The 24,911-nt window shown below is 58.5% G+C and overlaps 1 protein-coding gene across 3 annotated transcripts in view; it reads right to left on the bottom strand.

The window, feature by feature from the left end:
* Positions 1–3,487: 3,487 nt before the first annotated feature.
* The window catches only part of GIPC1 (GIPC PDZ domain containing family member 1), a 32,763-nt gene continuing 11,339 nt past the window's right edge, over positions 3,488–24,911 (bottom strand). For all 3 annotated transcript variants that reach the window (XM_024110025.3, XM_024110026.3, XM_005296077.4), the window contains exons 4-7: positions 18,120–18,300; positions 7,961–8,073; positions 7,469–7,550; positions 3,488–6,687 (exon numbers count right to left, since the gene is read on the bottom strand). In XM_024110025.3, coding sequence (XP_023965793.1) covers positions 6,536–6,687; positions 7,469–7,550; positions 7,961–8,073; positions 18,120–18,300 — 528 coding nt within the window. In that variant the 3' untranslated portion in view covers positions 3,488–6,535. The remainder of the gene's footprint in view (positions 6,688–7,468; positions 7,551–7,960; positions 8,074–18,119; positions 18,301–24,911) is intronic.

Here is a 24,911-nt window from a genome sequence, read left to right as displayed (position 1 = left end):
TGCCCAGGGTACGCGGGGCCTGAGACGCTGGGGTGAGAGAAAACCTCCACCCAGCCGCACTTAGTGCCTCGGGAGCAGCCAGTCTGGGCCCTGCGTCCCCTTGAAAATCCCAACACTCGGCCTCTGATTCCACTTCACACTGTGCTGCGGCAGCGGGGCCCCCTCGGACCCAGCGGCTCCAGCCCAGCTCCCTTTGGACCGTTAACTGGCGAGACGGGACTCTAGTGCCAAGGGACTGAACGACTGAGGGCAGGAGCTGTATAGCCTGAGACCCCTCAACCCAGCCCCGCAGCCTCCTGCAGCCCCCAGCCCTGTCTGCGTCCCCGCCAGGTTGGTCATAGAGGGAAGGCGGTGGCCACCCCTTAGACTTAGTCCAAGTCTCCACTGACTAAGGTAAGTGGCCAGAGCATTCATGTCTTGGCTGAGTGGCCCTTCGCTGGCTGTGATTATTATCCCCATCAGTCAGACAGACGGCACCCGTAGAGACGAACTTATCGGCCTTAACTGCTGGTAGGTCGTGAGGGTGTCTGCTGAAACGGAGAGGCGCTCGCCGGATCTCGCACGGGTCTGATAGGGAGACGCCTAAATTGGCTGGCTTCGGCTCTGGCTTGCAAGGTGAAGCTCCGATTCATTACCATTTCCATGAGAAGCCGCACTCTAGACGTACAGGGAATCGGCAGCAGTCGCTTGGGGGAGTCAGCCCCAGATGACAGACACACTCTATACAACTGACGGGTCCACCTGAATGGCACCAACTTTCTTGCCCTTCTTGAAGGGTGGATAGTTCACAGGATCTCTACTGAGTCCTTCCATCCGAACAACCGCCTGGCCAATCAACCCCCCCCCCCATCTGTGCTGGGAATTGTCCAGTCCAGCCAGGCGTCACCCCCTTAGACATCCAACATACCAGCCCCATCCCACCGCCTCCCGTATCGCCTTGATCCAGAAGCCAGCGGGAGCCTTCTTGCGAGCAGAGGCAGATGGTTTATGAACCCCTGTCCGCGCTCTGCCCCGGTGAATATCGTGCACCAATCTGGGAGAGAAGTCGGCACACACATCTCGGTGATTTGGAGCCGAGCTCACGCACCTGTATCGTTAGTGGTTGTCTCAGCCGCTCGTTAGCGTGTAATTTGTGTGTGTTGGCTCATACGCTCGCCCCCCAAACGTCGATGTGCTGCTGTTACCCGTAGTGCATGGAGGGCTACGATGGAGGAACACGACCTGTGCACGCAAGGCTGACAATGGTTCCCATGGGACCGATAAACTGCCTGCCTCCAGCAGAAAACACGGACCCCTGCAGCTCCTGCTGGCGTGACACGGTTGTCTTCGTGACATCCTTTTCCTGTCCATGCGCTCATGTCCAGTGCTGCCGGCCCAGCGCCAATCGCGGCAGATTGGGGGAACCAGCTACGGCCTTGCAGAGCGGCAGCAGGTCTGGGATGGAGAGGCAGGTGACTGCGGGCGGCGATGAAGACGGGGTGCAGACCACCGGAGGGTGAACTGCCACACCGGGCGGCCCTCAATGATGCAGTGGAACAGACATCAGCATGTGATGCATATGAAATTCAGGGGAGGGATAGCTCAGTGGTTTGAGCATTGGCCTGCTAAACCCAGGGTTGTGAGTTCAATCCTTGAGGGAGCCACTTAGGGATCTGGGGCAAAATCAGTACTTGGGCCTGCTAGTGAAGGCAAGGGGCTGGACTCAATGATCTTTCAAGGTCCCTTCCAGTTCTAGGAGATAGGATATCTCCCTTAATTTAATTTAATTTATGAAAGCAGCAGCTCTGCTGGTGCCCCTCACTCCTGACCCACAGCCCCCAGCTATCCCAGCCCTGGGCTGCCTCTCCTCCCAGCTCTGCTAGTGCCCCTCACTCCTGACCTGCAGCACCCAGCTCTCCCCACAGTTTTTATAGTGGGGGTGCTAAGAGTATTTTAACCGAACTGTAAATCCTGTATATAATGGAAACCACTTAAAGCCAGAGTTCCAGCCCCTATGATCCCAGCCCAATGAGGGGCACACTTAGTGCTGTGAAAGGCAATGAACAGATACCCCCCTTTAGCCCAGAGGGGGCAGCCACCGGTGCAGACGCCTGTCCAGCAGGAACTTGGCTGAGGCCCATGTCCAGCGGCAGCAGCGTCCAGCCCCTGCCATCCCGGCTGGACCGGAACCAGCGACACATCCTGGCCTGGGACATGGAGTCCGTGTGCCAAGTCCTGGGGTCGCCTTCTGGGAAGAGTGAAACCCATGGAGCGCAGCCTGGAGGTGGGGTGGGGAGGTATCGTGCCAGGTCGACACCAGGGATCTAAGGGGCTGCAGCAGGCAAAGGAGGGGGCACTGGAGTTGGGCGAGAGGCAGCCTGTGGCAGCGCAATGCTGCCAGCTCCAAGCCCCAGAGGCAGGGCTCCCTTCCCCTGCTCGCCCATCTCCTAGGCGAGAGGGCTGCAGCCCGGCTCAGTGCCTGGGGCAGGAACCCTGGGACAGGCTCCAGCTGGCCTCATGCCCCTGACCTTGCCTAGGGTTTAGGTGTTTATATGGTCAGCAGCCCCCATGCCAGGCAGGGCAAAGGGGCCCACAGGGGTCTTCGTCGGCAGGGCCAGAGCCTTGCGACGCCAGCTGAAGCTGGGGGAGGGGGGTTAGAAGAGGATTAGCCCAGGTGGAGCTGGGCCAAGGCAGCAGGACTCACCCACCGGCTTGGTGGGAACACCCTGGGGGATCATTTTACCACCCCTGGGCACGGCTCTGGCTCTACCCCTCAGCTTAAATCCAGAACTACAGCACCACCCTGGGGTCAACACTGACTGCCAGGGGAGAGCCCCCCCCCGCTGAGCCCTCCACTCCCTGCAGCACAGCGCCCCCTAGTGCTGCACTGGGGTCAGCACTGCCAGGGGAGAGCAGCCCCTGCTGAAGCACCACCACCTGGTGTCTCCTATCCAAGCACTGGCCTACTGTTAGCCTGACCGCTGACTCCAGGGAAGGCCGAAGTCGCACAGCGGAGCAGCCACTGAAGGGATACATGTCCAAACTCCCCGGAGAAAACCAGGCCCAGGGCAGCTGTACGAGTGGCTCTGAGTGCAGACTCCGGGGCGAGGCAGCTCGGGGTCTGCTCTCTTCCACTGACAAGGAACCTGCTGCTGACACCGAGGAGGCCCCGGCATTGGTGGGGGCCGGCATTGAGGGGGCAGGAACCGCCAGCCGGGAAGGACGCTCAGCCTCGCCTCGGAGCCTGAGGCAGGGGTGTGTGCGATGGCTGAGCTGGGCCCGCCTGTTGTGCCCCCTGGGAAGGATGCTCTGATCTGACCCTTGCAGAGGGAACTGCGAGTGGGGGGGACGGGGGCTTTGGTACTGCCTCCCATTGTGCCCACTGCCCAGCCCCACAGCACGACCAGCCCCCCCAGTGCCCACCCCCTGCCCCACAGCTGTAGGCAAGCTCCTGGCTGCCCCTGACCCAGCTCCAGACACGGCCCCCACAGACATGCGGCTGGTTGGCTAGAGTTGATATATGTTTATGTTAAAGATGCTTTACAGGTAAAATACAAAAATAGGACCTGGGAGGATGGGGGTCTGCCCCTCGTCAGCAGCTCCCAGGGGACCAGGGTTCAGCGTAGGGGGTCACAGCTCACTTCCATCACAGCATGAGGGGGGGCGCAGGGGCCTTGCTCTCTGGGACTCCTGACCCTGACCAAGCCCTGCTCAGCAGGGGGGGGGGGGGGTCACTCTCCATGCTGGGGGCCTGGAGCCCCTCGCAATGAAACCACCCCCTCCAAGTCCCTTGCTTTGCCCACTCCTCTGTGAGCCGGGGTCCAGGCCCAAGCACCAGGGCTGGGCTTAGTGTCGTGGATACAGTAGGTGCCGGAGGGCTGGAGAGTGACTGAAGAAGCTAGGGGACAGGGAGCAATCCTGGGGCTCCCAGCTTGCACCCCAAGACAAGTGCCAGGAGGGGATATAAATATTACAGCACGTGGCGCTTTACAAACATTGCGCATCCTCACGCCCGCCCTGCGAGGTAGGTCAGTCCGATCCAGAGTGAACAGATAAGACAAGACAGAGAGGGGAGGGGACATGCCCAAGGGTGAGAGGTGGCGGCAGAGCTGAGAACAGAACCACGAGTCCTGTCTCTCCCGCCCCTGCTCTAATGCATAGGGGCCCCCCCACCTCCCAGAGCCAGGGGGAGAATCCAGGAGTCCGGATCCAGCCACTAGACCCTACGGCTTCTTTAAGAGAAGGATCTCAAAAAACTCCAAGCCCGCCCAAGGGGACCCCAGCCCTGCAACAGTGTGTGTCAGCTCACCGCCCCCCCCTCAGAATAAGGGGTGAAGAGGAGGTGTTAGGCCTAACCCCACATGGGGCACTGCGGAGGGGGATGTGGGGGACAGTGTTACGACAGGCTCAGACTGGTGAAGGAAACACCCCCCCCCCCCCCAACGGGCTCCGGGAGCAGTTAATCATCATAAAGTGTAAACGCTAGGAGAGATGATTAACCCACCCGCCTGCCTTATGGATGGGACACTAGGGCCAGCGCTGGGGCCTGGCACTGTGGCCTCCAGCAGCATGTGGGGGAAAAAGGGAGGAGGGTGCCCCCCGACAGCAGACTAGGAGGTGACAATCTCTTTACACAGGAAGCCAGAGCAGCGTGAAGCAGGTAGGGGAGCCTGGCTGAGTCCAGGGAGGTGGGGGGAAGCCCAGATCAGCTGGAAAGCCCACAAGACCCATTGGTGTATACAACCTGAAGGGCCTGGTGCACCTGCCCCCCCAGGGGGGGGGGGGGAAAGAGTCAATTCAAACCCCCCCCAGGGAATGGAGAGTGGAAGTGGGGTGGGTGGGAGGGGAGGGAAGGTGGGCTGTGAATAGAACAGGCCCCTGACTGGCACAGGGCTTCTGCGTGGCCTGATCGTTCAGGGTGGTTTTTAGCAGGAGGTAGGAGAGGAGGCAGCGGATGGATTTAACCCTCTGACCACCCCCCAGGGCTGCGATGCTCCGGGGGCAGCAGTAAGGGTGGGGGCTGCCTGAGAGCTAAGGGACATGCCCCTGTCCAACTCACCCGCCGCCTGCAAGCCAGGAGCAGAGACCAGCTGCTGTGAATGTGGGGTGTGAACAGCACAGCCAGGGGAGCGCAGGGCTCCAGCCTCAGGAACAGATGCGTGACAAGAGCCGCCCAGTTATTCCTGAGCTGCTCCAGGGGAATGCTGCTGCGCCCTGTGGGTCTGGGCTGGAGCAGGGACCCACCCCCTGGCAGGGCAGAAGCAGACCCCAGCCTGGGCCCCGGGGCTATTCCACTGTGGTAGGTGGGGCAGGGCCTTTCTGGCAGCAGGTAAGCGGAGGTGGGGTCCCAGGGCAATGGCGCTCAGCTGTGACAGAGCCTGAATGCACCAGACAGCTTCTGCCAGCAGGGGGCGCAGTGGGGGACAGGAACTCTGGCCAGGGGGGAGCTCCCAGCTACCCCAGCCAGGCCTCTGCCAGCAGGGGGCATTGCAGGCTGTTGATTCCTTTCTCTGGGGCAGGGGGGGGGTAACAAGGGGAGCAGGATGAGGGGATGGGAGTGAGCTGTCTCCCCTCGAGTTAGCAGCAGCTCCCAGTCTCATGCTGCCTTTGAGGGGAACAAGGGATCCTGGCATTGCTCGGGGCTGCAGCCTCACACGCTGCCCGCCCCTGCCAGCCCCTCGCTGCCCAGGGCTCCATCGCGGGAGGAGGAAGGATTAAAGCAGGTGAAGGGAGAGGGCAGTACAGTACCAACAGAGCAGCAGGGCGGGGGGCTGGAGTGAGCTCGGGAGGAGTGAGCAGGCTGTTGCGGGCACTCTGCCAACCGCAGCCCGCCCGGGGCGGCCTCGCTCCCGTTAGTGGTTAGATGGGTGCTGACAGGCAGCGGGGTGGGTGTACCATAAGGGCATGGGGGCGTCTGCTGGCAAACACCCACACGTGGAACACAGGCACCGGGGTTAGTTTCAAGGCACCGGGGTTACTGCCCCGGGGGAGGCTGCGCCCAGGCAGAGGTACAGTCGAGGGACGCCCCAGCAGCGGCCAGGAGGTTACCCTGATGACTGAAGAGGGGTGCCAGGACACACCCTGCTCCACCCCAAGGAGCAGTGCAGCTGGCCCCCCTCACTCCCCTACTGCCCCCCAGGACTGGGGAGGGAGCACCCCAAGGGCCTGGCCAGTCCCCACCTCCCTGCAGCCTTCGCCAGGGGCACACAATGGCTCAGCTTATTGCTTGATAATGCCCAGCAGCTGTCCCCTCCGCCGCCTCTAGTACTGGGGGGAGAGAGGAGAAGAGCCCAGAGCCCGGCTCCCATGTGGCTCCAGGTACAGTCAGGAAGGGCTGGCCATAGAGAAGTGCACCCAGGGCCCTAGGTGAAGGGGAGGGGCGAGGAGCCGGAGCTGGAGTTTTTGCCACAGCAGTGCTGGAGCCAGGCACAGAGCCAGACCCGTGGTGTATCCCTTACCCCCTGGTCCACATGAGGGCAGCAACCCAGCACTCCCTTGCCCAACCCAAGGGCACAGCAGATCCAGGGTGGGCAGAGCAGGGCAGTCCCGCAGAGTCTTAGTAGCGCCCAACCTTGGCATCGCCAATGGCACCCCACACGTCAAAGACGAACTCGTCGGGGAAGGCGAAGTCACCCAACCGCTCATCCAGCGCCTCCGCGAACTCATCCGGGTTCCGCTTGTCCTTCCCCAGCTCTACCATGGTGGCAGCTACAGAGAGCAGAGATGGGCATGAGGGGGAAGTGAGGAGCATTCACTGCCATGTTACCTGGGGCAGGACGTGCCAGCTCTAGTGCTATCCCACTGCTCCCACCAACAGTGCCAATGCTTCGCGCATCACGACAGCACTGCCATGCCATTGCCAGGAGCAATGGACGCCCTGAGCCCCAGCACTGCCAGCGCCAACACGCTGCTCTTGCCCACAGCCCTGGCCGAGGAGGCATGGCAGCTGGGAGGTCTGTGAGCTGAAGGGCTGATTCGCTCTCTCTGTGCCCAGCCCTGCTTCCCAGAACACACTGACAAGCCTGTCTCTGCCACTGCCACAGTAACCCGGGAAATGCTGCTGTGTGCCCTGGGAAAGCCCTGCTCACCTCTCAGAGAGGGGAGACTTCTCCCCTCACACTAAATGCTGCACACGAGGGATGTAGGCCTCTGGGCCACTAACAGCAGGGCTTGCACTTAACTGCTGGGGAGCGTCCAGCTACTCCAGTCCCAGCCCCTCCCAGCAGGGGTTGCTGCAGGAGGCGGGGCAGGAGCGCTGGCTGTGGGGGAGCTCCCAACAGGGGGCACTGTAGGGAACAGGGGAGGAGCGCTGGCTGTGGGGGAGCTCCCAGCTACATCGGCCTGGGCCTCTCCCAGCAGGGGGAGCTCCCACGCTGCCCAGCAAGGATTCCTACGCTGGCTGACCATGACACAGCCCTTCCCCCAACACCCCGATGCTTTGGGCACCGAGCCCCGGGGTGACTTGGGAGCTGCTCGGTAGGAGACTCACCCAGCTCCGTGTCGCGGATGCCCATGTAGCTCTCCAGCAGGTCGTCCACCTTCTCAATTGCCCTCTCCTCAAACGCAGACAGCTGGGGGGCAGGAGAGCTGCTGAGCAGGAGACGGAGGCAAAAATATAGCCCCCCTCCCACTCACCGCCTGGCCAAGAACCATGGGAAAAGAGGGGCCCCCCCTCTTCCAACGCTCCCCATTCCTTGGCAGAGGTGTGGGTGTTGGGGGCCAGGGCTGGGATAGCAGGGGGCTGCAGGTGAGGATTGAGGGGCATCGTCAGGGCTGTGGGAGAAGACTGGGAAGCAGGTGCAGTACAAGGATCGTAGTGGGGGGAGTGGCCCCATATGGAGGACCTGTCCCCTCCCCAATCTTGGGACAGCTGGGACCTCAGCTCCCCTCTCATTCCCTCTGGGAAGAGGTCAGGGCCCAAGCGAACATTCAAAGGGCTCCCGAGGGCTGTCAGGGGAAGCTCCCCAGGGCTGGCACCTACCTGCTCCTCCACGGTGGCCGGTCCCTTGGCCCGTAGCCGTAGGGTCCCTCTGCCAGTGCCCAGCTGGGAGCTACTGTTGTGCTTGCCCCCTGCGGCCCGCTGGCTGATCATATCTGAAACACAGCAAGGGACGACCCAGTGAGACCACGCCAGAGGTGGGGCAGTCACATGCTGGCCTCGCAGCCCAGAATCCCAGCAGCCAGCCCAGGGCACCGGTGCAGCCAAATTAACAGCCACACTCCAGCAGGAAGTGGGGCCAGATATCAGACACCACCACCTGGGCACAACGGGCAGGGTGTGCTTGGGAGGCAGCCAGGGCCGGGGTAGTGCGTGTTGTGCTGATGCCTCAATCCCAACTCAGTGTGTGTGGATAGCTGGGGGCTGGGATTGAGGGGCACCAGCGGAGCTGGGGGAAGGGAGCCCAGGGCTGGAATAGCTGGGAGTTGGGATTGGGGGGTCCAGCAGCAGAGCTGTGCAGGGAGCCCAGGGCTGGGACGGCCGGGGGCTATGCACAGGGGCCAGCAGCAGAGCTGCGTGGGGAGCCCGGGGGCTGGGACGGCCGGGGGCTATGCACAGGGGCCAGCAGCAGAGCTGTGCAGGGAGCCCAGGGCTGGGACGGCCGGGGGCTATGCACAGGGGCCAGCAGCAGAGCTGCGCAGGGAGCCCGGGGGCTGGGACGGCCGGGGTCTATGCACAGGGGCCAGCAGCAGAGCTGCGCAGGGAGCCCAGGGCTGGGCTGGCCGGGGGCTATGCACAGGGGCCAGCAGCAGAGCTGCGTGGGGAGCCCGGGGGCTGGGACGGCCGGGGGCTATGCACAGGGGCCAGCAGCAGAGCTGCGTGGGGAGCCCGGGGGCTGGGAGGGCCGGGGGCTATGCACAGGGGCCAGCAGCAGAGCTGCGCAGGGAGCCCGGGGGCTGGGACGGCCGGGGTCTATGCACAGGGGCCAGCAGCAGAGCTGCGCAGGGAGCCCGGGGGCTGGGACGGCCGGGGTCTATGCACAGGGGCCAGCAGCAGAGCTGCGCAGGGAGCCCAGGGCTGGGCTGGCCGGGGGCTATGCACAGGGGCCAGCAGCAGAGCTGCGTGGGGAGCCCGGGGGCTGGGACGGCAAGGTGAAGATGCTGCATGTTGGGACTCAGGGCTGTTTGTAGTAACATCCATCCCAGGAAGCTGCGGGCTGCCTTCCCCTCCGCAGCTGGTTCCCACAGACTGGGGCTTGGACACATGGGACTCGACTGCATCAGTCTGACAACACGGGACAGCAAAGGCACATGGAGATCAGCGTGTGGGACCAGAGAAGGGGTCCCTGGCAGTCACGCGCAGGGCCCAAGGCAATGGGCGCAGTGCGAGAACCTCCGTTAGCCGAGGCAGCGCAGCCCGTGGAAGGTCAGGTCTCCATACTCCACAGCAGAGGGATGTGCCGGCTCTGGCAGGACTGAGTATCTGGGGTCCCGCTGACCTGCTCCTCTGCCTGGATCTTCCTACCTCCCCATGCACATTTCTCTTGCTCCTGCTCTGCCGTCGGCAGTGAATGAGTTTGAGCTCACAGAGTCCCTGGCTGGATCCGTGCTGGGAGGGAACGGGCAGAAATCGGGGATCGCTCAACCTCAGCAGCTCTATTTGGAGTGCAGGACGCTGGGCGCTGGCAGCGCCGAGTGGTTCCTGCCCTCCGCGGGTTTCTCGCCGTCCAGTGTTATCTTCAATGCACTGGTCCAGGCGCTCCCTGTACCTCTAACCCCCCGGGATTGGATCTAACGGCCGGGAAGGTTTCATAGCAGCACAGAACTAAGTTAAGGACGTGTTCCACCTCGGCTTCGAAAAACCAAGTCCCTCCCACATAGAGGTATGTGAACTGCCTTCAGAGGGCAGCTTTCAAAATGCAGTTGGTACGGCCCTGCCGTCAAGGGCAGCTGATTAAAACAGGAGAGAGAGTTTAGTAGAAGCAGAGAGAGGCAGGACTCTCTCCCTGGCTCTGGGTGCAAGCCTCATGAAACCTCCAGGCCTCTCTGTCCGGTGGGGCGGTCTAGTTCTTGCCAACAGCATTGCGGGATCCCACAAGCTCCTCTTTCCTCCAGTACGTAACCGGTTTCTTCCTGCCCTTGGGCAGCCTGGAATCCCCAGAGAAGCCGTGGTCCATCCTGCAGCAGCTCCCACGCCTGCAGGGACCTCTGTTCCCAATGCACTTCCGGAGCGGCCAGCGTTTTCCTGGACAGCCCTGTCCCCTCGAGCTGATACAGGGCACTGGGCACTCTGTTTCCTCTCCCCACGAGGGACAGAGCCGCTTCAGCATCATCCCATTAAAACCCTCACGGGACAACCAACCCAGCTGCTGTGTTTCCAAAATACACTCCTTCTCAGGCCAGTTACAACAGCAGCTGCCTGTGATGCGCCTCTCCAGCCAGTCGTTACTGTGTGCCGGGGGCACAGAGCCATGAAGATCCAGCCCCACTGACGTTTCCCACAGTCCCACGGCATAAAAATAATCTGGGAAAATCTCATCTGATCAGCCACTTTCCTGCTTCTGGCGTACGGGGGAGGGGGGCCCGAGCCCATTCCCTAAAACGCCCACGCCAGACACAGATGGCAGCAGGAGTATGGTATAAATGCCTAGGCACAGGCTGTGTGTTGCTCAGTCCCTGCCAGAGGGGGCACTGGAGCATGGCGGGCTGCTTTACTTTTCCTACCCGCCCCCTGGATCCATTGCTTCGTGCTAGCCATGGTCTCCTCTCTGCCCCTCAATGACATTCCCACAGCCCAACTGCTGTGCCAAGGAGGTGCCCAAGGGCGGTGGGGCAGCCTGGGGGCCCCCGCTTTCTTGCTTGTTAGAACTGTCTGGAAGCGGAGGCCATGCAGCTGGGGTGCCGGCCATGGGAGCAGAGATCCTATGTGCGGAGCACAGATGCTGGGGCAGGTGCAGGGCAAGAATTATCCAAGAGGGGCTCCACTCGCAGGGTGCTGGAGGTCCCATCTTGTCCTAGGCACTTCAGAGTCTGCTTCACTTGCAGTTTGTCCTTCAGAAATGGGATGAGAGGCCCTGGATGTGTCGAGCCAGAGGGCGAGGGACGGCAGCGGGGGGGGGGGGGGGGGGGGAAGGAAGATGGGGACACATGCAGCAACAGGGCTTCCCGCACTTCACTGCCCCATCCCAATACAGCAGGCTGTACACGCCGCTGCAGGAGCCCCTGTTTATTTCTGCATGCCATTCCAGGTCATGCTGCCCTCACACTCCCCAGGGGCTGCCTGCACACAGCTGTCCAGGCAAAGCTTTCCGAGGCAGCAGGTGCTATGCCACTTTTCCACCTCCCCACGCCCTTCAGGCAGAGGGGACAGTAAACGTGGAGCAGGGGAAGGCCTGAACTCCTCATCCAAACCTCAGCAAGGGCTGGCTCCTGCTACCCGGTTCGCCGCTGCTGCGGCCAATGGCCAGCCCGATGAGTCTGCCAAAGCCAGCAGCAGTGAGACCAGTAACTATTGCAGTGTCCTCGTTAGACGGCGGCGACAAACGAGCTCCCGTGTCAGGCTGCCTGCAGACTCAGGCAGATGTCCCTGCTAGCGGGTAGGCTCGACAGCCGTGGCTGTGAAGAAACCCTTCAAGAGACTTTGGTTTTCCCCTCCCCCATTGCCCCCCCCCCCTTTTTTTTTTAAGTTCTGCAGCAGATTCAAGCCCAGACGACTCTGTGGGTGCACTGCTGCCAGGACGCACGGGGGAAAAGCTGGTTATTCACCCTCCCACGTCCAGGCGAGGGGAGCAAGCTGAGGCAGACGCGCCCCTGCTCTAGGGCTGATGTATTGCTCATTCAGTGCGGAAGGCAGAATGCCACGTTCAGTTCTGGCCCAGGGCATTCATTTTGGAGTCACTTCTTCCCTTGATCTACAGATCTCCCGCTGGCGTCACTGGGAGGGACGGGGACAGTCTGGCCTCTGTGGCAACTGCACCGTTGGGGATTGTATATTCAGTACTTGATTGCCATGTTCAGCGAGAAACGCTCTGCCCGGTGCTTCTCTCCTGTCCCCATCCTCCGCTCTCTGCTTCTCTCCCTCTTCTTCCCCCAACCCCCAAGTCCCACTCCGCCTCCACCGCGGAAAGTTAGCGCGGAGACAAATGCCAGGGCTGGCAGTTGCAGACGACACCACCGGGAGACTGAGGAGTGAGCACTCCCCTGCACCCTGTTAGCCGTAGTCTCAGGCTGTCAGCAGAGGCAGCCAGCAGTCACATGAGAGCTAGAACCCCCTTTGGGGGGGGGTTTAAGAGGAGGGAAGCAGATACTGTGGACAATGTGTCCAAGGGTCACAAGTCTCTCAAGAGGACCAGATACAGACCGGGGGCCATATGCAACTCCTCCTAGGACTCTACCTCCAAGAGGGGATCCCGTGGCCCTGCAGGGGCGTGGATCCCTTAGCACCAGGGACACTAGAGGATACAGGCTCCCCCGACTGCTTGTAAGGTGGCTAGCACTGCTCTGCCTGGTGCATTGGGGTACAGGAGTTTCATGGGGGCACGCACTGCTTGGGTATTGACAGTCCTCATGCACCTGTTCCCCAGCTCTCTGGCGCTGGCTCTAGCAGCTGCTCCCTGCCCCTCCAAGCACACACCAGGGTCTGTCTGCTACGGAAAACGCTGCTTCCCTCCCCAGGTTCCAAGGAGGACTCCTTGGAGCAGCAGCAGCTGGGCTCGAGGAGCCATGACACCCTGCCCGCTCCCAGTGTGGTTAGCACAGTACGGGCTGCGGGAGAGGGAAATGCCCTGGACTCAGACACAAATAGCCTCCAGCCACATCAACATGTTTGGGCTGGAGCCGCAATCAGAGGATGGCGTGGCAGGCAGGCACCCCACCCTGCCGCGTGTGTGCCTCATGCACCGACGCCAGGCCAAAGCCCGCAGGCAGGCTCCCAACCGATCACAAACCACGAGACCTCCAGCCCCCAGCTACACGAGGGCGAGAGATGGTGCAAAAAGCGATTGGCCCAGAGCCTGCATAACCCCTTGGGTCCCCACACAGCCACTGTCCCAGCAGCCCCAGGCACTGAGCAGCGGGCTGGCCGCAGCAGCCACTGTTCTGCTGGGTGGATGCTGAATGCCATTAACATCCCTGGGAAGCCCGGCTACCATACACCCGCAGGGCAGGGTGATAGGGAGGGGCCATCATCATCATGTTCCTATCACGCCTCTGGCGTTTAGGGCTGTGACGAAGCGCCTCCACTCCTGTCTGTTTCTGGCAAGTCTTTCGGCGGTTCCCCAGTTGTGCCCCGGGTTTCTCAGCTCGGCTGCCACAGCTCTTCGCCAGGTTGTTTTCGGGCGGCCTCGTTTTCGCTGGCCTTCAGGTGTCCATCTGATTGCTACTCCGGTGATGGAATCCGTTCCCATCCGAAGCACATGACCGATCCATCTCCAACCCCTCCTGGCAATGATGGTGCTCAGATACTCTTGGCTGCACTGTGTCAATAGATCTTGGTTGGAGATTGTTCTGGGCCAAAAGATACGGAGGATTTTTCCCTTTTGGGGCTATCGTGGGGGGGGCTATTCAGACCCCACCCCCCATACATACATACACCCCCCCCCCCTATTCAGGGGTGAAAATAACACAAAAGACTTACCAATACGGGGCCCGGCTCCAGGCCCCCGGAAGGGGCAGGGCCCTTGGGCGGAAGGGGCGGGGCTGGGGATCAGTCTCCAACAGCCAGCTCATCTGTACTGCCTGGCTCGTGCCGCCTGGGGCTCCGGTAGTGATTTAAAAGGGCCCGGGGCTCCGGATGCTGCCGCGGTAGCAGGGGCCGGGAGCCCTGGGCTCTTTTAAATAGACGGGCCCCAGGGCAGCTGCCCCTTTTACGTCCTCCCTGGTGGTAGGAGCCTATTGGCAGGGCCACCAACAGGGGGCGGAGGGCAAGGGGCAGCACATTGGCTGCATATGGGCTGGTACCAGCGACCACTTCTTACCGGTACACCGTACCAGCCCACTTTCACCCCTGCATCTATTCCCCCCCAACATACAGAGAGAATCACTGATCCAGAAGCCATGGGAAGAGCGGTCACTGGCCCCCAGGTCAGCCTGCCTCAGCCCCCCCCGTTAGAGCCCTCACAGGGCAGGGAACAGCACTGAGAAAGACTAGCCTGGCCCCAGCACAGAAGCCCAGTTGTTCTGCCTCTAACGGGAACGTGGGCTTGGCTCGTAGTGGGGATGGAGCTCAGGTGTTCCTGGCACTGGCATTTCTGAGGCTGTCATCCCCCGCACTCCCCCCAAAGCTGGGGGGGGGGGTGGCGGTGTTAAACTGGGAATGCAGAGGCACTGCCCTGCCTTTCCAGGAAAGCTTGGCTCCTTTCAGACAGGGAGGAGCTGTTTGCCCCACATGGGGAGGCTGGGGTTCTGGCCTCTGCCCTAGAGCTTGCAGCCAAGAGAAAGAACAGCCTTTCCAGTCATGCCACAGCATAGCAGCGGGCAGGACAGGGCGCAGGGGCGGGGAGAGCAGGGCATGTCTGCACCAAGACTCCAGCGCTGGCAAAGCACGGAGACCACAGGAGCCGCAGAAGGTCACATGACCAACATCGACTAGTAAGTGCAAGACTGGAATAGCAGGGGCACTGGCAGAGCTGTGGGGGGGGAGGGGCCACGGCTGGAGAAACAGGGGGTCTCTGAGTCAGGGGATATTGGCAGAGCTCTGTGTGAGGATGTTGAGGTGCACCAGCAGGGCTGGGGGGGGGGGGGGGGGGGGGAGCCCAGGGCATCTGCGGATGGGGGCTGAGGGGCACCAGCAGAGCTGAGGAGCAGCAGCAGGGCTGGAGAAGCAGGGGGGGCTGTGGGTGGGGGCTGAGGGTAGCGCCAGAGCTGTGTGCGGGGAGAAGGTGGGAGGTGCTGCAAAGAGGACTGAGGGGTGTGGGCACAGCCACGCGGCCTGTACATTAGTCTCACTCAAGAGCATTGAGGGAATGCTGTGATTAGGGTCTCCCCAGCTGGGGCAGGGCGCTGGCCCCTCCCTAGATCACAGGGAAGGTCCTGAACACTCTCAATGGGGGAAGATAACAGCCACTTAGCCCGGGAGCTAGAAATAGCCAGCGGGAGAGATTAACACAAGAGGCTGCTCCAGGTTGCCCATAGAGGGGAAGAACCGAAGCTAGCTGGCCTAGAGCTGTTCCCCAGAAGCCAGCACTTTCCTTATCAGCAGCTCTCCCAGCGATCCGTCCAGCACTGCACACTCCAGGCTTGAGCGCCAGGGCTGGCGCAGAGCCCAGCGGGTGGATGCCTCTGCGGCGGGTTTCTACAAGAGGTGGGAACTGAACAGGGCCAGCACACGATGAACCAGTCCCCCACCTCCCTGCTTCGATCAGAGGACAAGAGGCTGCTTGTGCAAAGAGCTGGTGATCTGGGTCCTCGGCAGGAGCCTATGAGCTGAGCCATGGCCCTGCAGCAGGAAACAGCTGCCCAGAGCAGTAAGGGGGACGCGGCACGAGTAGAAGGGCGCCCCCAGGGAGAAAGACCCGTCACTGATGCTGCACAGTCCCGCGGACCAGGCTGATGGAACACAGAACATTCCTGCCCCCCCTGGAATCAAGCACGACCCGCAAACAGGTTGGAACACCCATGTTGGGGTGCACCCACTGCTGGATGCTACCAGCTCTGCCCAGGCCCTCCCAAGTTCCGTCTCCCTCTGGCAGCTCCAGAGGTGAAAAGACCATCTACTCTTGGCAGCTAGCAGAGCTCTCCCTGCGCGCTAGCAGCCGGCATTCTGAGGGAACAGCGTGGAGCTTTTCTGTCCGCGGCCCTGGTCAGAGGGTCCAGCGCACCCTGGAAGGCAGGGCAGGTTATGAGGCTGGATTGACCCACCAGTGAGTTGTGGGTCCAGGCAGCAGAGCACAGGGCTGGCAGGACCGAGCTAAGCTTAGCATTCTCAGGTTTGCCTGCCACCCAACTGGCAGGTGGCTTCGCCAAAGCAGAGCCAGCGAGCATTGGCACCTGGTCTCTCTCCACCACGGACAAGCAGAAGAGCCTAACGTTCGTACACACAGCCAGCACCATGGAGCTGTCACTAATTAGCATGGAACGAACTGCAGGGAATGAGCAGCGGCACGGATGCTTGTGCCAAGGCTCCCAAGGTGCCAGAGATGAACATAGGCAGCTGGTAGAGGGAGGGGAGAAGGAAGTTACCAGATTCCAGGAACCAGGGACGTGTGCGCGGGCTGAGAAGCATAAGCCAAGGAGGAAATAACTTCAAGTGGAAAATGATCTTCCTTCCCAGATCAGAGGCCAGTGAGTCACTTAAGGAGGAAGGAATTCGTGGTGGCAGGCTGGCCTTGCGGATGAATGAACTGAGACACCAGCAGCAGGGAACGCGATGCGACTGGGAGCCAGGACTCCTGGGTTCTATCCCTTGCTCAGGGAGGGAGCGCCACCTAGTGGTTAAGGTTGGCAAACCAGGACTCCTGGGTTCTACTTCCGCACTGCTGCTGCCTCGCTGTGTGATCTGGGGCAATGTGAGGGTAGCAACACTGCCCCAACCCGGGGCTTAGTGCAGCGTTCGAAGAAATGCTACCAGCAGCCAAGGAATCTGGATTTGAGGACTCTGAGAAGGCTGCACACACAGCAGAGGGCGAGGATGCACCGTGATCAGAGGCAGTCTGCCCGGAACAGAGCTGGAATCCCCATCCCTGGGGTACGGTTGGGAGCCACTGACAAGGCCACTGCTGGATAACAAGCACAGGGGCTGGAACAGTCCAGCCCGGAACCAAGTTGTCTCCCCCGGCCTTCAGCACCATCCTGGGGACCTCACTTTCCCCCAGGCTCCACTCAAAGCCCTGCAGAAAGCCCTGCGCTTTGAGGGATCGGTAGGGAGAACTCCTTCACCTTGCCAGCTGCTGGGTCAACCCCAGGCCTGTCTGCTTAGTGACATTTAGGACCGCGAGCACAGACCCCTTCCCTCAAGCCACCATAGAGATTGGGGGGGAGGGGGGGAGGAGAGGGAAGAGACAAGCAAGGCAGAGCCAGCCCCTCCCACTTGTCCTGTGAGCAGCCTCCTCTCATCACTGAGTACACAGGGGGTCATTTGCAGATACCTTGGCAGGGCCACCTAACCCCAAGTCCAAGCAGAGATGGGGCAGCTTTACAGGCCAGCTGCCTCAAGGCCCACATGCAGGCTCAGCTGCTACCGGAATCTCCAGATCCCACTTGCCTTCCACTGCAGAAGCCTCCTTTTCCCTCTCCCAGTACGAGGAAGGCTTCCCTGCAGTAACACGGCTGGTAAAGCCCTAACCTGAAATTAAGCAACAGAACTGCCCCACCTCTCAGCCAACCCTGTGGTTACACCGCACAGGTCAGAGGGCTAGGAGCTGCAGTGAGGTTGCAGTGCCACCTGCTGGCCACCACGCCGCAGGACAAGTCAGCAAACCCCACGCTCAGCACCTCAAGCAGCGGGTCTCACCCTTTTCTTGGCTCAGGACCCATTTGTAAGTGTCGATGGCCTGTGGTGACTCAGCACATTAGCCGGGGTGGCCCTGAAGGAGGTTGCAAAGCCCACCTTGCATTCACCTGGCAGCAGCGGCACCAGAGAGGCGAGCCCTGCCAGACCCACGGGACCAGAGCCACCTTGCGGGCCTCAAACATTCCGGCGACCCACAGATTGGGAAACCCTGACGCAAAGCCCCTCCCCATCTCCCATTTAATGGCTGAGTAGGACAGAAGATAATGGCTCTTCGTGCCCACAGCAGCCAGCAGGGCCTTTGGGCTAAGACGAAAGGCGCTCTCAGATAAGCACCCAATGCGGCTTCTCACTGAAGGAGAAAGGACAGAACGTGCAAAACAAAGCCCAGCGTGTTCTCTGCTGGACTGATTGCCCTGGAGGCTGAAGGTCTCAGCAGGGCCAATGGCAAACATACCGCCCCCTGCTGCCATGCCCCTCCCCCCCGCCCAGGAACAAGCCCCTCTAGAGAGATGGAGGAGCTCAGTCTCTGTGGCCTGTTTGATACTTTCTGCTGTGGCTGCCAACAAGGGGAGCCAGTTACTTAGCCAGGGACTCCTGCCCTACTATGACCTGGACTGAGACCCACCAAGCTCGTTTTACACGTCAGGTGGAACCAGCTTGTGACCACAGGGACTGGTGACAGGCCTCATGCTCCAACCATCCTGAGCCTGCCAGTGACCTCATCTGCCCAGGGCAGTGCGTGGGGCTCACTCACCGAATGCCTTCCGGGGCTCTGTTAGCTTCAGCGTGAAGGTGCGGCCTTTGGGCAGATCCTTGAGCATCTTGGCAACCTCATAGTGCCGGCAGCCGATGAGGCTCTGCCCATTGATGGACTCAATCATGTCGCCCACATTGATGACCTGGATCCGGTCTATGACGCTCCCTTCCTTGATCCTCTGCAAGCAAGAGACAGGACGGTTGGCTCACAGCACAGATGGCAGGTCCTGGGGCAGTTTCCTCCCCGCAGCGCCCAGATAAGAGAGTCTGAACAGCAGCACTTTCTCTGCTCTAACACCATTCAGCTCAGGGTTGTGCACAACCCTTTGTATTCAGCAAAGCTGCCCAGAACCCCACAAGACAGGTCAATTGAGACTGAAGCACAGACACATCTCCAGGGTCACAGAGCGAGTCAGCAGAGCAGGGAACAGAACCCAGGACCCCCGGCTCCCATCAGGCCACGGGGCCTTCCCTTTGCAGTTAGTCTCATGCACATATTTTTGCCCAGCCGAAGCTTGGTCCTTCCTTAGCACGTTAATGGTGACTTATGTACCAGGGATCAGGATTTGATCACATTTATAAAATACAAACAGAATGAAATCCAGATCAGGGAGATAAATACTCGGTGCTTTAGAAGGGCCGGTTTCACAAAGCTGAAAAGAATGATAAGCCACATCAGCAGAGAGGAAGACTGGGTGTGTTTAAGAACATTACTAGATGGCCAAAAAGCCACAATCGAGGGAAAAGACTGTATTGGTTAGAAAATGACCTGCTTTGGTGGGGAAGAGAAGGCAGCTATAAAAAAATAAAGAAATAATGTAACAAATGGAAGAAAGGAGAAAAGAAAGGGAATATAAGTCAGAAGTTAGGAACCGCAGAAAACTGAAAATGGAAAAAAAGAGAGACACAAGGAGACTATCGCCAGCAGAGTTAAGGACAAGAAGGAGTTTTCTTTAGTGTATTAGGAACAAAAATAATTCTCAATGATATTGGTCTATTACTAGATGGAAATGATAGAATTATCAATAGTAATGCAGCACACACACAAGAGAACAAATATTTATGTTCTGTATTTGGGGAAAAACAGATGATGTATTCATATCATAGGATAACACTCTTTCCCCTGCACTAGTATCTCAGGAGAATGTGAAAACAGCAGCTACTAAAGTCAGACATTTTAAAATCAGCAGGTCCAGATAACTTGCATCCAAAAGTTTTAAAAGAGCTGCTGAGACGCTCGCTGCACTGTTAATGTTGATTTTCAATAAGTCTTGGAAGACCAGCAAAATTTCAGAAGACTGGGTAAAGGGTGACATGGGTAGTTATATGCCCGTCAGTCTGACATCGATCCCGGGCAAGACAATGAAGCAGTTGATATTGAATTTGCTTAATAAAGAATTAAAGGAAGACAATATAATTAATGCCAATCAACGTGGGTTTATGGAAAATAGACCCAGTCAAACTATCTTGGTTTTTTAAATGAGATTACAAGTTTGGTCGATAAAGGTAATAGTGTTGACATAATATACTGAGCTGCCTACGGTATCTGACTTGGTACCGCATGACATTTTGATTTAAAAACTAGAATGACAAAATTAATATGGTGCACTTTAAACGGGCTAAAAGCTGGCTAATTGATAGGTCTCAAAATGCAAGTGTACATGGGGAATCATCATCGAACAGGTGTGTCTCTGGTATGGTCCCACAGGGATCAGTTCTTGCCCCTATATTGTTTAATGTTTTTATTAGTGACCTGGAAGAAAACAAATCATCACTGACAAAGTTTGCAGAGGACACAAAAAATGGGGAATGGCAAATAATGAAGAGGAGAGGTCATTATCACAGAGTGATCTGGATCACTTGGTAAACTGGGCTCAAGCAAACACTGTGTTTTAATGTGGCGAAATGAATATATTTAGGAACCAAAAAAAAAAAAAAAAAAAAAAAAAAATGTAGGCCATACTTACACAATGGGGGACTCTCTTAGGAAACAGTGACTCTGAAAAAGATTTGGGGGTCAAGGTGGATAATCAACTAAACATGACCTCCCAGTGCAAAATTGTGGCCAAAAGGGCTAACGCGCTCCTGCGATGCATAAACAAGGGAATCTTGAGGAGGAGTAGAGAGATTATTTTACTTCTCTATTTAGCACTGGCCTGACCCCTCCCTGCTGGAATCCTGGGTCCAGCTCTGCTGCCCACAATTCAAGAAGGAAGTCGAAAAGTTGGAGGGGGGGGCAGGGAAGAGCTGCGACAATGATTAGAGGATTAGAAAACCTGCCTTATAGCGACAGACTCAAGGAGCTCAATCTATTTGCTTAACAAAGATAAGCTTAATGGGTGACTCAATTACAGTCTGTAAATTACCTACGTGGGGACAAATATTTGGTCATGGGCTCTTCAGTGTAGCAGCGAAAGGTCTAACACCACGCAATAGCTGGAAGTTGAAATTAGACAAAATTCAGACTGGAAACAAAGGTTACATTTTTAACAGTAAGTGTATTTAACCTTTGGAATAATTTATTAAGGATCCTGGTGGATTCTCCATCACCGAACATTTTAAAGTCAATACTGGACGTTTCTCTAAAGGATCTGCTCTGGGGATTATTTCGGGGCAGTTCTCTGGCCTGTTATACACAGGAGGACAGACTAGATCACAATGGTCCCGTCTGGCCTTGGAAAAGACGGTTACTCACCGTTGTAACTGTTGTTCTTCGAGATGTGTTGCTCATATCCATTCCATTAGGTGTGTGCGCGCCGCGTGCACGATCGTCGGAAGATTTTCTACCCTAGCAACACCGGCGGGTCGGCTGTGGAGCCCCCTAGAGTGGCGCCTTCATGGCGCTGAATATATACCCCAGCCGACCCGGCGCCCCCTCAGTTCCTTCTTGCCGGCTACTCCGACAGTGGGGACGGGGGGCGGGTTTGGAATGGATATGAGCAACACATCTCGAAGAACAACAGTTACAACGGTGAGTAACCGTCTTTTCTTCTTCGAGTGCTTGCTCATATCCATTCCATTAGGTGACTCCCAAGCCCAACTTAGGTGGAGGGGTCGGAGTGAGACATTGCTGTGTGCAAAACCGCTGATCCGAAGGCAGCATCGTCCCTGGACTGCTGCACTAGTGCATAGTGCTCTGTAAACGTGTGGACTGATGACCAAACCGCAGCTCTACAAATGTCCTGGATCGGAACTTGCGCCAGGAAAGCCGTCGAGGAAGCTTGGGCCCTCGTGGAGTGAGCGGTGAGGTGCGGTGCTGAGACACCTGCCAGGTCATAGCAAGTCCGGATGCAAGACGTAATCCAGGAGGATAGGCGTTGTGAGGAGACCGGTGAGCCTTTCATTCGGTCGGCCACTGCAACGAAGAGTTGCGTCGTCTTTCTAAAGTGCCTTGTGCGGTCAATATAGAAGGCCAGTGCCCTGCGTACGTCCAGAGAATGCAAACGTTGATCCTGGCGAGTGGCATGTGGTTTAGGATGAAAGACCGGGAGAAATATATCCTGGTTGATATGAAAAGGGGAAACCACCTTAGGGAGAAAGGCAGGATGTGGACGAAGCTGCACTTTATCCTTGTGGAAAACTGTGTAAGGGGGCTCGGATGTAAGCGCCCTGAGTTCAGAAACGCGCCTTGCTGAGGTGATGGCTACGAGGAAGGCTGTCTTCCAGGATAGGTACAGAAGTGAACAGGTGGCCAGTGGCTCGAATGGAGGACCTGTGAGCTTGGAAAGAACCAGGTTGAGGTCCCACGTCGGAACGGGCTGACGTTGCTGTGGGTACATCCGGTCTAAGCCCTTGAGGAATCTAACGACCATCGGGTTAGAGAATACCGAAGACGCGAGTTCCCCTGGGTGAAAGGCCGATATAGCGGCCAGGTGAACTCTAATTGAAGATATCGCCAACCCTTGCTGTTTTAGGGAGAGGAGATATTCCAATACGAGAGGGATAGGTGCCTGTAACGGGAACGTGGCTCGTTGTTCGCACCAACAGGAGAACCGCTTCCACTTGGCCAAGTATGTGGTCCGTGTTGAGGGCTTCCTACTGCTCAGCAGAATCTGTTGGACAGAGTGCGAGCACTGCTGCTCTGCCTGGGTGAACCATGGAGCAGCCACGCCGTGAGGTGGAGTGATTGCAGGTCGGGGTGACGCAGGCGACCGTGGTCCTGAGAGATGAGATCCGGGCATAATGGAAGCGGGATCGGTGTCTGAACCGAGAGTTCCAACAGCGTGGTGTACCAATGTTGTCTCGGCCACGCTGGGGCGATCAGAATCACCTGTGCCTGGTCTCTGCGCAATTTGAGCAGTACCTTGTGGACCAGAGGAAATGGAGGGAAGGCATAAAACAGGTGGTCTTTCCAGGGAAGGAGAAACGCATCCGAGAGGGAGCCCGGAGCTCGACCTTGCAGGGAGCAGAACACGTGGCACTTCCTGTTGTCTCGAGATGCAAACAGGTCTATCTGGGGAAACCCCCACTTCTGGAAGACGGAATGTATGATGTCCGGACGGATAGACCACTCGTGCGTCTGGAAGGACCTGCTGAGTCGGTCCGCTAAAGTGTTCTGGACTCCAGGGAGGAACGATGCCGTGAGATGGATTGAGTGGGCGATGCAGAAGTCCCACAGGCGAATGGCCTCTTGGCATAGAATTGACGAACGTGCTCCTCCTTGCTTGTTGATGTAAAACATGGCCGTGGTGTTGTCGATGAGAACTAACACACATCGGCCACGTAGGAGGTTGAGAAATGCCTGGCACGCCAGGCGCACCGCCATCAGTTCCCGAACATTGATGTGCAGGGCTATCTGGGATGCAGTCCACAGGCCCTGGGTATGGTGTTCGTCGAGATGGGCTCCCCAACCCAGAGATGAAGCGTCCGTGACTAGGTGCAGAGAGGGTTGTGGGGCGTGAAATGGCATCCCCTCGCAAACCACGTTGCGATCTAGCCACCAGGTGAGGGAGGTCAGGACCGAGTTCGGTACCGTGACCACCATGTTCAGGCTGTCCCGATGTGGGCGGTATATTGATGACACCCAGGTTTGAAGTGGGCGAAGCCGAAGTCTGGCATGCCTGGTTACGTACGTGCAGGAAGCCATGTGACCCAGCAGGGTAAGGCACGACCTCACCGTGGTAGTTGGGAAGGCCTTGAGTCCTTGAATGAGGCTCGTGATGGTGCAAAAGCGGTTGTCTGGCAGGATGGCTTGTGCACGTCTGGAGTCTAGGACTGCGCCGATGAATTCTATTCTCTGGGTAGGTTCTAGAGTGGATTTGTCCTTGTTGAGTAGGATGCCCAACTCGTTGAATGTGTTCACTATTAAGTGGACGTGAGCTCGAACTTGCTCTTTGGTGCAACCGCGTACCAGCCAGTCGTCTAGGTACGGGAACACCTGTATCCCTTGCCGACGAAGGTACGCTGCCACGACAGCCATACATTTCGTGAACACCCTTGGGGCCGAAGATAGGCCGAAGGGAAGGACTGCAAATTGGTAGTGCACCTTGCTTACCACGAATCGCAGGAAGCGTCTGTGAGGCGGGTAGATTGCAATATGAAAGTATGCGTCTTTCATGTCGAGGGCGGCGAACCAGTCTCCAGGATCGAGGGAAGGGATAATGGCCCCCAAAGAGACCATGCGGAACTTCAACTTTACTACGAATTTGTTGAGTCCGCGCAAGTCCAAGATGGGTCGCAGACCTCCTTTGGACTTGGGAATGAGGAAGTAACGGGAATAGAATCCCCTGCCCCTTAACTCCACTGGAACCTCCTCTATGGCCCCCATAGCAAGGAGCGTGGAAACTTCGTGTATAAGAAGTTGCTCGTGAGAAGGGTCCCTGAAGAGGGACGGGGAAGGGGGGGAGGAGGGGGGGATTGAAGAAAACTGGATAGCATATCCCCTGTCCACCGTGCGAAGAACCCAACGGTCCGAGGTTATAAGGGACCAGGCACGGTGGAAATGGGAAAGGCGATCCCGAAAGGAGGGGGCTGGATCCTGGGGGATGACTGGGGCGCCGTCCTCGACCGCACCTTCAAAAGTTCTGCCTGGGGCCTGAAGGTGGTCTAGGTGGCCCCTGGTTCTGACCGGGTTGAGGGCCGGTCCACCTTCGTCTACCACCTCGCCCTCGCCTCCGGGCCGAGTCCTGTCTCTGACGAGGCGGGGGGGGTAGAAGCGCTGAGGCTGAGGCCTAAATGGCCTGCGCTGAGGGCCCACAACATGCATCCCCAAGGAACGCATGATCGTCCTGGAGTCCTTGAGGCTCTGCAGGCGAGAGTCCGTCTTTTCAGAAAACAACCCTTGACCTTCGAAGGGTAAATCCTGCAGGGTTTGCTGCAGTTCCTGAGGCAGACCCGAGACCTGGAGCCAGGAGATCCTCCGCATAGCGATACCTGAGGCCAGGGTTCTCGCAGCAGAGTCCGCTATGTCTAAGGAGGCCTGTAAGGAGGTCCGAGCCACCTTCTTACCCTCCTCTACCAGGGCTCCAAACTCCTCTCTGGACTCTTGGGGAACCAACTCCTTAAACTTCCCCATAGAGTTCCAGGAGTTAAAGCTATAGCGGCTCAAGAGCGCCTGCTGGTTAGCCGCTCTAAGTTGCAGCCCTCCGGCTGAGTAAACTTTACGGCCGAATAAATCGAGGCGCTTAGCCTCCTTTGATTTGGGCGCTGCGGCCTGCTGACCGTGGCGCTCCCTTGCGTTCACTGATGCCACCACCAGTGAACACGGCTGGGGGTGGGTATACAAGTACCCGTAGTCTTTAGACGGGACAAAGTATTTCCTTTCCACCCCTCTCGCTGTGGGCGGGATAGA

Source organism: Chrysemys picta, chromosome 22 (genome assembly GCF_011386835.1).
Source record: "Chrysemys picta bellii isolate R12L10 chromosome 22, ASM1138683v2, whole genome shotgun sequence".
In the NCBI taxonomy this organism is placed as follows: Eukaryota; Metazoa; Chordata; order Testudines; family Emydidae; genus Chrysemys; species Chrysemys picta.
This window is presented reverse-complemented; position numbering and strand designations above follow the sequence as displayed.